Source organism: Lycium barbarum, chromosome 3 (assembly GCF_019175385.1).
Source record: "Lycium barbarum isolate Lr01 chromosome 3, ASM1917538v2, whole genome shotgun sequence".
Classification (NCBI taxonomy): Eukaryota; Viridiplantae; Streptophyta; class Magnoliopsida; order Solanales; family Solanaceae; genus Lycium; species Lycium barbarum.
The window spans coordinates 107,082,700-107,095,098 of record NC_083339.1 but is presented as its reverse complement, the minus strand read 5'-3'; the positions used below and the strand labels follow the sequence as shown (position 1 = coordinate 107,095,098).

The following is a 12,399-nucleotide window of genomic DNA, read 5'->3' as shown; positions in this document are numbered from 1 at the left end:
TATCATAAACTAGATATAATTTAAATATGAAATTAATAAAAACGTAATAGTTTAGGGGATTTAGGATCTGAAAATTATAATTCATGGGGGTAACATAAACTAGACATAACGTAACAAATGTAATATACAAGAAATTTGAGCTTCGAAACTTAACTCTAAGAATCCAACAAAAGCACCACAATCTTCGAAACCCAACTCAAAGAAATTATTTTAATCAACCCATAGCAGCGTGCCCGTGATGAAGTTTCATCAAATTAACTACGTATGCATTGTGGTGGTGGTATTATTAAGCAGAGATTAAAAAGTATTTCATATCGAGAATATTATAAGAAGAACAAAGTCACGTTCATTAATTCCACCAAATCAAAGCGTGATATTAAATCCAGACTCTGAAGCACAAATAAAAGGCACTATACATTAAGATCGTTAATCAATGCCAACGCATTGCTGCCGAGTTTCATAATAACTTTCATGCTTCTATCTATCACCTTCTTCAAATTCGGATTTACCTTACGCACGGTAAACCCATCAATGCATGTGTCTGCGTATGTTGTTGCAGCAGTTGCATACGTTTGAGCATTAGACAACTGAAACTCCTTATCTTTATCACCAAGATGTCCTATTGCCTTAACAGTCCGTTTGAAGCGCTCCACAGCCATCTTCACCAATATTATACAAGTCCGTTTGAGGCGCTCCACAGCCATCTTCACCAATATTATACAAGCTTTAATAGCCATGGCTTCATACCGGGAGATTCCCTTCTGTTTTTTCAGCGTCCAGATTATGACAGAGGCGTCACGTGAGCCTTTTGTGGTTACTTTAAGGGCTTCTTTGCACAGCCTTGTGGAGTTGGTTTTCACTGAAGAGGCATAGGGCAATAGTGTCATTAGGCAAAGTGAGGTGTATGTGGTGATGTTGCATTTGGTTTTGATGAAGTTTGTGTAGGCTGGCCGAGAGTCTTTGGCAGCTGAGGCTGTGTTTGTGAGATGAATAATAAAACAATTGCCAAAAGGAGAGAAATCAAGGTTTTGCTAGTAGACACCTCCATTTCTCGTGCTATATTGTTGGGAATAGAGATAAGTTGTGAATGTATTTATAGAGATCAAATTGGCAGGAGGAAGAATCGTTCTTAATTGTTCAAGTCTAATAAGATAATGATGGGTGGGCAACTCCCAATTTTTCACTATCTCAATTTTCTCACGTTCTTATTTGAAAGGGAGACATGTGTCATATTAACAATTAATGGTGGAGATTTAATTATTAACTAAAGAAAAACTTGGAGATTTAATTAATAACTAAAGAAAAACTCTATCAATAAAAATTTTGAAGTTCTGTTTATTAATATTTATATTTTGAGTTAATTTTTACTTGGATAGTTGTGTTTCTCTTTTTCTTTAATTCGTTCGGTGCTTCTTTTCTGTTTTTTTTTAACAATTGACAAGGGTGCACTGGGATTTAAACATTAGACTTTATTTTACAATATCTTTTTTGTTTAAAATATCATAAATTAATTTAATAGTCTTACTGAATTACACTAAGCATCAGATATATATCTAAAATATTCTTAATTCCTATCTACTCAAACAGAAAAAATCTGCTTAAGTAAAAAAAAGAAGATAAGAGCTCGTGACAAAATTGGAAAAAAAGAGAAGTAGGTTAGAAATATAGAATTACTAAAATTTTAGAAGCAAATATATGGTATATTTGTTATTCCAACTACCTTTAGGACATTGCTTTAATTAATTAATCTCAATCATTCTTTTTTGATCTTGGCACGTGTCTAACCTGGGAAAATTGAGACAATGGAAAATGGGAAGGAGCCCGTCCGATAAGGATTATGAACTAACGATTAAACTGAACCAAAAAATGAGTTGCGAACGTGCGATGTCAACTTATGTCGCCGTCCCAAACAATATATATAGCAGTCACATGGAATTTGAAGCATTGAAAGTGTTACGTGCGCAGATTGTTGCCACAGTTTTAGCAGCCACTTTCTCCAGCTTGATTTTAGCACTTGTTTTACTTTATTTAGGAGTCTGTTTCTTTTGAAAGTAGATTGTTGCTATTTTTCCGTTTGGATTGTTACACATTTTGCGTGCACGTGATGAAGTCTCATCAAATTAACTACATTTGTGGTGGTATCTTAAAGCATACATTTAACAAGATCACATATTCAGAATATTATACAGTAAGAAGAAAGTCATGTGCAATAATTCCAACAAATCAGATCTAGCCGAACCACAAACGGAGACTATTCAATATTCATAGATGATTAATGAGTGACAAGGCATTGCTGCTAAGTCTGATAACAACTGACATGCATCTATCTACCATGTCCTTCACTTTCAGATTTACCTTACGGTCGGAGAACCCATCAGTGCATGAGTCTGCATCTGTTATTGCAGCACTTGCATACGTTTTAGCATTAGACAACTGAAACTCCTTATCTTTATCACCTAGATGTCCCATTGCTTCAACAGCCAGCTTGAGTTCGTACACTGAATCCTTCACATCTTCTATGCAGTCTTTAATAGCGTCCGCTTCATATCGGGAAATTCCCTTCTGTTTTGTCAGATTCGAGACAATGACAGAGGCGTCGCGTGCGCCTTTTGTGGCTACATTAAGGCCTGCTATGCAAAGCTTTGTGGAGTTGGATTGCACGTAAGACGCATAGGGCATTAGTGTTTTCTGGCAAAGTGAGGGGTATGTGGTGATGTTGCATTTTGTTTTGACGAAGTTTGTGTAGGCTGGCCCAGAGGATTTGGCAGCTGTGGCTAACGGCTGTGTTTGTGAGATAAATAAAACAATCACCAAAAGGGGAAAAATCAAGTTTTTGCTAGTAGACGCCTCCATTTCTCGTGCTATATATAGTGTTTGGAAATGTTGTGTAGTCGAATGTGTTGTGAATATGTTGAGAGAAGTTGTGAATGTATTTATAGTGATCAAATTGGAAGGAGGGACAATCTTCCTTAATTTTTCAAATCTGATAATGATTATGAATGTATGGTTTCAGCTTATCTGGCGCCTTCACAAACTGCGGCAATATCACATGGAAATTCAAGCATCTGAAGTTTGTAAGCAAAGTCAGCTTATCAAGGTGTGAGAAAGTCGGCAGATCTATGATTTCTAATTTACGTATATAAAAGAAATCAATTAATACACACGACACGCCTATATTCAACTATTGCACATAAGTTAGCACATTATATAGGTCTAGGAGATCATATTTATCTAAGGTACGTACGAGACGTGAAGAGAGCATGGCCAATACTTAAAGTTTATTCAACTAGAGGAATTAATGGGTGAACGTGGCCAGAAATTGAACAACAAATGACAGCACAAAACACTGCGTTAGAGAAGGCAATGCCTCTAGAAGATAGTGGAAACTTAAATTTGCCAAACACGTTTGCAAGGCTGTGTTTCTTTCTTTTATGATGAACTTCAATAAACGCCTTGTAATGAGAAAGCTTACGTTTAACGAATCTTCATCATGTGGATTATATTCTTGAGCTAGTATCATGATATAGTGATGTAAATATTATTTTTAACGTTCGTTTTTCCGGAGGGGGTTAACGATAGTTGTTGTCACTTCTATCGATCATAGAAAAAGAAATGCCCCCCTTCCAAATTGAGCGGCGCGCTTGTTGAAGTAGGAATTTTTTAATCCAAATTAGACGTTTATTAATCTAATGAACATATGACGTGCAGTTTATGTGATGCAGTTTACTATTTGGAGAGTTAAATAAATTTTTTTTCGATCATATCATTTTTACATGCCTTTTAAATATATTTTTGAATTGTAAATTATTATGACTCATAATAATTTTTATGTAGTTTCTAATAAATGTTTTTCTTCAAAACACTTGAAAATTCTCTTCCGAATTCACGTAAAAATTAATTAGTTTAACCCTCGTACTCTATAAATTGGGACAAAAGATGGTTAATACTTAATATTATTTAGTGTATAAGTATCGGACATTGACACATTTTCTCCGGTTGAAGCATAGGGATAGAGAGGATAGTAATTTGCAAAGGCGGAACAAGAATTTTAATTTTATGAGTTTTGGATTTTAGAATAACAATTTTAAGTGGTGATAATTGGATTCTAAATTTAATATTTATACATAATAAAAGTCATTGAACTAATTTTCGCAATCATAAAACCTCTCAAGTTATGAATAGTTTGTCAACAAAATAAATATTACGGAAAAACTCACCAAAAAGCCACATCAATCAAAATGTCAGACAAAGCATAACACTACTAAAAAAAACTGCCATTTTTCAACCTCAAATTTTCGACCTCATGAGGTCGAAATTTCAATTTTTTTTAAAAAATTAATATCGACCTCACGAGGTCAAAATAATAACAGAAAAATACAATAATTTTTTTAATAAATTTAATTACACAAATATATAATAATTTAAAAATAATTAATTAATATTTGTGACCTTCGACCTCGTGAGTTCGAAAAAACTAAAGGATATGAACCAGGTCGGGTCTCCTTTTCTTTTCCCGATCTCTTTCTTTCTGTCTCTCTCTTTCTCTCTCTATTTCTCTCACCTCTCACCACCCCACCGCCGACCCCGTACCCACTCCAATGTCCCCGTCGCGGCGCCCAGAGCTCCCTACCTCCCCAATCCGCCCCTCCGACACCGCTCCAGCCAACAGCTCCGGTGAAAGGTAATTTTTTTGCCCTTTTTATCAATTTCTCATGTTAGCTAGTGTAAAATTGAACTAGTTTTCAAGAATGTTTTTCAATCTCATGTTATTAGTTGCATTACCTCATATATTTAGTAGATTTGTTAACTTTATTTAATTGTTTTAGGGTTTAGGATGTTAACTTTATTTTAGGGTTTTGAATTGAAATTGAATGTTGTTGTTGTTGTATTGAAAATGAAATTCCAATTAATTTGGTTTAAAGATTGTTCTTGTTGCTATATTGAAATTGAAATTCTAACTAAAATAAAATAAGATTAAAATAAGTTTATTACTAATTAAGTTAGAGTTAACTTTGGTTGGAAGTGTAGATTTATTATTCAACATAGGGTTTAACAATTTCAAATTTTGTGCTATTTCTGTAGATGGAATCTTGTAATTGGATGTACAATAGAACTAATATTGGTCGATTTTTGTTGAGGGATGAATTTGTAGCTAGTGTCTATGGTTTTGTTGACTATGCGATGACACTTAAGGATTTTACAGTTCATGGTGTGGTTAGGTGTCCTTGTGCTAGATGTGAATGTATGAATTATGAGAAATCAGATATTGTTAGGCTTCATCTATTTGAAAAAAGGTTTTAAAAGTGAATATACATTGTGGACTAGTCATGGAGAAACGAATAGCATTTTTGGTAGATTTCAGAACTTTGTTGTTGGTGAAAGTAGTAAGGGGTAGAACCTAATGTCCATATTCTAGAATGCACGACATGGTTCAGGATGCTTATGGCATGCATTCCGATTTTGAATCTAGTGGCCATGTTGAAGAACCTCCCAATGAAGAAATCATACGTTCTTCTGAAAAGTTAAATCAAGCTAGTCGGCCTTTACATGATGGGAGTCTCCACTCTCAATTGTCTATTGCTGCTAGATTATTGAGTAACAAAGCAGATTACAATGTTCCCCAAGGGGCAATGGATTTGTGATTGACCTCATACATGAATTAGTTGACCCGACTGTAGAGATACCCGATAATTACTATAAGGCAAAGATATTGGTGTCTAAGTTGGGACTCTCGTCGGTGAGAATTGATTGAAAATGGATTCATGTTATACTATAAGGATGACGTCGGTCTAGAATCTTGTAAGTTTTGTGGTAGTGATCGGTTTAAGAAGACTCGCAGTGAGAAGAGAGTTGATGTTAAGGCGGTGCATTATTTACCTATTATATCAAGGTTAAAGAGCTTGTATGCATCTAATAGCTCTGTTTCTCATATGAGATGACACAGTGAAAATAGAAGGCCACCGGGTGTTATGTGTCATCCATCAGATGGTGAAGCTTGGAAGCATTTTTATAGAACCTATCCAGACTTCACAGCTGAACCATATAACGTTAGGTTGATTTTATGTTCAGACGGATTCACTCCGCATTTTGTTTCTGCTGCTCCATATTCATCTTGGCTTTTGTTCATAACCCCGTATAATCTTCCCTCTGAGTTGTGTATGACTAGTTCATATATATTGCTTAATTTTATTATTCCTGGCCCACGTAATTCAAAAGTTTGATTGATGTGTACTTGCAACCTTTGGTTGATGACCTGAAACAATTGTGGGTTGAAAGGGTTGAGACATATAATGTTTCTTGTAAGCAGAATTTTAATTTGAGGGCCGCTTTAATGTGGACTATCTTGCGTACAGGATGTTGTTTGGGTGGATGATAGCTGGAAAGTTAGCATGTCCTCACTGCATGGGAAATACTAAGTCCTTCACTTTAAAAAAACGGCAAAAAAATCCATGATTTGATCGTCACCGCCAGTTCTTACCTATGGATCATCCATTTAGGAGAATGAAAAATGCATTCAAGAAGAATACAAATGAACTAGATTGTCCACCTCCAGTATTGTCTGGTGAGGATATTTGGGAGAGGGTTCAGAACTTCCCAAAGGTTACTGAAGAAGCACCGTATAGATTCGATGGGTATGAGGTTTACCATAACTAGACAAAGCAGAGCATTTTTTGGGAGTTACCATATAGGAAGGATAATCTTCAGCGACAAAATCTTGATGTCATGCACATTAAAATAAATACTTCGATAATTTGGTTAACACAGTGATGGATGTCAAGGGCAAGACTAAAGATAATGTTAAGGCTAGAATGGACTTTGCCTGAGTATTGTGGACGAAATGAGTTATGGTTGCAGCCGAAACAGAACAGGCTCTTCAAGCCTAAGGCTAGTTATTCTTTCAAAATGGAGCAGAAGCGAAAGATTTGTAAGTGGGTTCAGATCTTGAAGATGTCATATGGGCATGCATCAAATTTCGGAGCACGTGTTGATATGGAGCAAGGCAGGTTACATGGGATGAAAAGTCATGAATGTCACTTTTTCATGGAAACCTTACTCCCCATTTCACTTAGTGGCTTGCCTAAACGAATCTAGAAATGTTACACCTCGAAAAATTTTACGTCATTTGCGTTGTGAGTAAACTAACGTAAGCTCGGAGAGGTCATGAAACCCTTATAAGGTTAGGGAATACTCTTAACAAGTGTTAAGCAAGTGTCTAAAGGTTCCGGGAACAAGCGAATCTAAGAAAATAAGTTTGTCGAAAATTTGGCAGAATTTTAGACAAAAATTTTGGGTCAACTTTAGAGAGAGATATCTCCTAGAATACGAGGAGTTATGGAATCCATAACCTATGTATGTTAAAGTTCAGAGAGTTTTCTTTCCAATGCAACTGACAGATCGCAAACCTGTGAAATACAGAGAAAGTTATGGCCTATATAAAAAATTACGATAGAAAATTACGAACCGTAATTTGAATTACGGCCAGTAATTGGACCGTAATTTGAATTACGGTCAGTAATCTGCGACCGTAAAATTTGAGGCGGTGAGTTTCCAGAATGTTATAATTATGATCCCCTCTTCATTTTATTTCATTTTAACATAACTCCAAGTCCTAGAAAGCCCTAGAAACCTCTCCAAACATATTCCCACATATTCCCAAGCCTAAACCAAAGATCAAAGTGAAGATTAAAGTGGTTAGGATTTCCAAGTGAGGTCTACACTTGTCTCCCCTTCTTGAAGATGCTTGGGTGAGTATTTCTTAAGGTGGAGTAACCTTGGAATTGATGTGTTCTTGAATTTTGAGGTAAGATTTCATCTTAGTTCCATGCTTATGAGTTTATTTGGAAACTATGTTGAGATTTGAGGAAACTATGTTGTTGTTGTTGTTGTTGTTGTTGGTGTATGTTGAGATTTGAGGAGAGGAAATTGGAGAAAAAGTTCAAATATAAATTTGATGATATTTTGAGTTGTAAATTAACTTGAGCTATAATTATTAGTATGTTATGAGTATAATCTTGCTATGGGGGATAAAAATGATGATGAGGAAGTGTTGTATACAAGTGTACAAGGGATGGTGTTGAAGTTGTTGTTATGGATTGATTATGAAAAGAAGTTTTGGGATTGAATTGAGTATAATTTGAATGTAATCTTTTGATTATGAAATTGTTGATGTTTTATTGTGGTTTTGGGAGTTGTTTTGAAGATTGGAGCAAGTAGAAGATATAGGGGAAATGCTGCCCAAATTTCGTTAGTTCGTTAATTGTACTAGTTTGAACTTAAGAATGTTTTCAAGACTTAACCTTAGTATGAATCCTTTTGAATATAGATTTTGCAAACTTGGGAGGAGAACGTTAAATAGTTAAGAAGGCATAAAGGTATGTTAAGGTTGTCCCTTTCTTTCTAAGGGCATGATTCCTTTGTTGTGAACCTACTCATGATATCCAAGATGTTCCTATTCTTAAAAATGCTAAAAGCTTATGATTCTAAGATTCCTATGATAAAGTTGACAAATGTCTTCCGTAATGATGATTTCATTTCTATAGATTCCAGAGCTTAGGGCTCTTGATGTTCTCATGATATTATTGAGCTTGTTTCGTGATTATTGATTATATTCGTTGATGTTGATTTCATTTTAGGATTTTGTTCTTTCAAGATGAGATATGTTTCATAATGATAATTGGAGGTCTACCAACCTTACGTCACTCCAATAGATTTATAGCTTTTATTTGGGCTCTCATGCATGCTTTATATATATATATATATGTATGTATTTTCTCACACCGCGTCGCACTATAGTCGGTCGGGCAAGTGTCACACCCCAATCTCATCAGGGCATGATGGGCACCCAACCCTTACTTAGAGCTGAGCGAACCCTCTGGTATTAACACAAAGAAACTGGACATATAAATTTTTTTGAAAATATAATAAATTACTTTCAGTCAAACCATAGAAATTTGCGAACGATACTCAATTAATCAAAAACCGATTAAGTCAAGCTGACATATCGACCTACATGGTCGCTTTACTCAACACATGACATCTTAACATACTAACCACATGACACTGTCTGCAAAGTCTCTAAGAGTAAACACTTGAATCATATGAATCGGGACAAGGCCCCGACATACCCGTACACACACATGATAACCATAATGACTCGTCACTGCTCCAGGAAAAAAATGGAGTTTGCCAATCCCAGCTGATAGCCAACCATCCTAGCTGAATACCTTTACCTACAAAACAATCTGGGACTGTGTGGCATGAACACAGCGCCCCCAGGCAAAGGGACGTCAATACGAACAATGTACCGAGTATGTAAGGCATAAGAACATCAAGTACAAATGAATCATGAAAACCAGTATCAATAATTGAATACATATGTGGCTAACATCTGAGAATATTTGCGTAACTCTATATGACTGAAACTGACTTTATGGTGTATGATAGGCATAGATTATAATATACTGATAGTGCTGTGGAACGTACAGCCCGATCCATATATAATGTAATAATGCCGAGGAACATACGGCCCGATCCATATATAATATAATAATGTCGAGGAACGTACGGCCCGATCCATATATAATATAATAATCATATATATATCGTACTCGGCCCTCTAGTGAAGGACTCGGTGAATAATGCAATGAAACTGTGCACGAATATATACCCGGCCCGGGACTCGGTGAATGATATATTAACAGTATGCACGAGTAGAATATCATGAGCAACCATATGCAAACTATATCATCATCTGGGACTTAATAGAATGATTAGAATGAACCGACACTTGAGAATCAAAGACAACTATTATGTCAAGTACCGCTGAGAACTAGAATTCATTGGAGTCATGTATGTTCATCGTTCGCTTGTTTATGTAATTCATGCCAAAAAGAAAGAAGGGATAGCCTTAACATACCTTATACCAACTCCTTTTGATAGGTTCACGAGCTTAGTCTCCCTTGGAATCTACAACAACCACGAACATGATACTAATGTCACGATAGCTCTTATCGACAGCTTACGGACGTTAAACACATTCTAACCAAACTTGAACAGCATCTCCTCTATTTTCCTTTACTTTCCCAAGCCTACTTTTAGACATATTAACATCTACGAGGCAGCCAACAATCTCAATGAACAATAACAAGCTACAAGCTCATTAACTTAGGAAAAAAAAAACAAGTCCCCATCTTCTTTCCTAATTACAATAACAAGTCCAATATATCAATAACTCATTTACATGATTTCTACACTTGTACCTCATCACAAGAACAACAACCATATCAAATTTACCAATTCCATCCATACAACACCATACACCATACACCTTACTTCAAAATAGTCCAACAAACAATAACAATACATATCCGGCTTCTGACCATCGATTCGTAAGTTCTCATCAAATACATACCTTGGATACTGATATGAGCTCGTAGAAGATTTGAGATGACGGATTGTACCTCTGTTGGCCTCTATCAAACTTCCCGTGACTTTACTTCATCACGAAGTAACCGTTGATTCTCTTAAAATAGAAAAACGTTGCTACTATGCTGGAAAGAAACATTGTTGCTACCTTGTCTTAAGACAATTTTCGCTAAAGTGGGGAAGATCAAAATGGGAGTTGCTGCATACATTTTTATTTTATTTTTGGTTAAAATCTAAAATAAGGATGTCTAAAAATACAAAGCAACATTTTCACTTCCAATTTTATATGCCAAAAACGTCCAGAATTTTAAAGCAAAGACTTTAGATATACTCCCACTGTACACGTGTAACTAGGTATTAATGCCTTTTAATACACATCTCCTAAATCTGCCACAACAACATTATCACTTTATGTCATGCAAATAGATTAACTTGCTGCCACTTGTCCATAAATTACATGGACCATGTCCACATATTAATTATCCAACAATCCCCAATTAATTTCTTGATCTCAATTCACTTAAATAATGATCATTTTAAGCACACTTCATATACTCGTTATCATAATCATGTGGTAAACTCTAGTCCATAGCCTCTTTATATACCCAATATTATTTCCAATCATCGTTGTCATACTTGTTAAGTCCTAAATTATTTCGGGACCTCATTCTTTTATACACCAATCTCTTTATTTGCATACTTGAATATGATCAAAATTCCATACAGTCCGTATAACTTGTTCAACATCTCTAAACTTTGACAAAACTTATTTTCTCTGATTCTTTTAACTTCTAATCCTTATGATACATCTGTACTCACTCTAACCACCTATAAGCTTGGGGGATAACCTCATTTCCCACTAGTGTCATTTAACTCGCACGTTTTCCAACGCATGAAAACACGAGATGTAACAGCAAGCACGTAGATGTGAACACCACTGCAGTGGGCCATTTATGATGTTACGCCGAACGTGGGATGGCCCGGACGCGGGATGATGATGATATGATGATAACACCGAGCTTTAATGGCCTGACAAGATACTACATATATAACACCGAGCCTTAATGGCCAGACAGGATATAACATATATAACACCGAGCCTTAATGGCCGGGTAGGATACTACATATATAACACCGAGCCTTAATGGTCGGGCAGGATACTATATATATAATACCGAGCCTAAATGGCCGGGCAGGATACTATATATGTATGTATGAAAAAGTTTTTTTTTTAAAAGCTAAGCATACATGACATCCGCCTTAAAAAGGCATTCAGAGGCACAAGTTGGTCTCTTTTATATTATGCTATCTTCATACTTTCATTATGTTGTTACTCATGTCTTACATACTCAGTACTTTATTCGTACTGACGTCCCTTTTGTTGCGAACGTTGCGTTCATGCCCGCAGGTAGACAGAGAAATGGACCAGACCCCTAGGCTGCTCCATCAGCGATATTACAGGAGCGCTCCATTTGTTCTGGAGCTACAGTTCAGCTGGTATTATTCTTTTGTGTGTATATATATAGACATGGCGGGATCCTGTCCCGTCCTTATTATGTTATGCACTCCAGTAGAGGCTCGTAGACAGATGTTTACAGTTAGAGGTTCTATAATCATCTTAGTCTATACTTTGTTGTATCGCCATATTTTGATAGCCTTGTCGGCTTGTGTTCTTGAGATCAGTTTGATGACATTTATACATATACAGTTTTGGGCTTGTGTCCCTTATAGATTATGACATTTATAAGTTAACGTTATGGCCCACTCAGATATGATTATGAGATGTACGTTTTGAGGTGCTCGGTAGATTAGCTCCTGGTGCCCGTCATGGCCCTCCGATTGGGGTCATGACAAGAAACCTATGACAGAAATTAGTTTGTTCTTCAAATACTTGTGTTCCAGTACGTTGAGGGAAGACAATCTTTCTTAGATGGATCAAAATATTCTTGTTATCACAAACAAGTTGGAGAAGAT

At 36.0% G+C, this 12,399-nt stretch overlaps 1 protein-coding gene and 1 pseudogene across 1 annotated transcript; both read right to left on the bottom strand.

Annotated features, from left to right (window-relative positions):
- Positions 1 to 224: 224 nt before the first annotated feature.
- On the bottom strand, positions 225 to 1,121 carry LOC132633991 (21 kDa protein-like; annotated as a pseudogene).
- Positions 1,122 to 2,082: 961 nt separating this feature from the next.
- Positions 2,083 to 3,148, bottom strand: LOC132633990 (pectinesterase inhibitor 4-like). Its single transcript, XM_060350328.1, has one exon. It carries the CDS (start codon positions 2,851 to 2,853, stop codon positions 2,263 to 2,265), a length of 591 nt encoding a protein of 196 aa, XP_060206311.1. The 5' UTR covers positions 2,854 to 3,148; the 3' UTR covers positions 2,083 to 2,262.
- Positions 3,149 to 12,399: the final 9,251 nt, after the last annotated feature.

Coding starts and splice junctions, on each gene's coding strand:
- LOC132633990 (XM_060350328.1), bottom strand. CDS start 2,853: ATGGAGGCGTCTACTAGCAAAAACTTGATTTTTCCCCTTTTGGTGATT.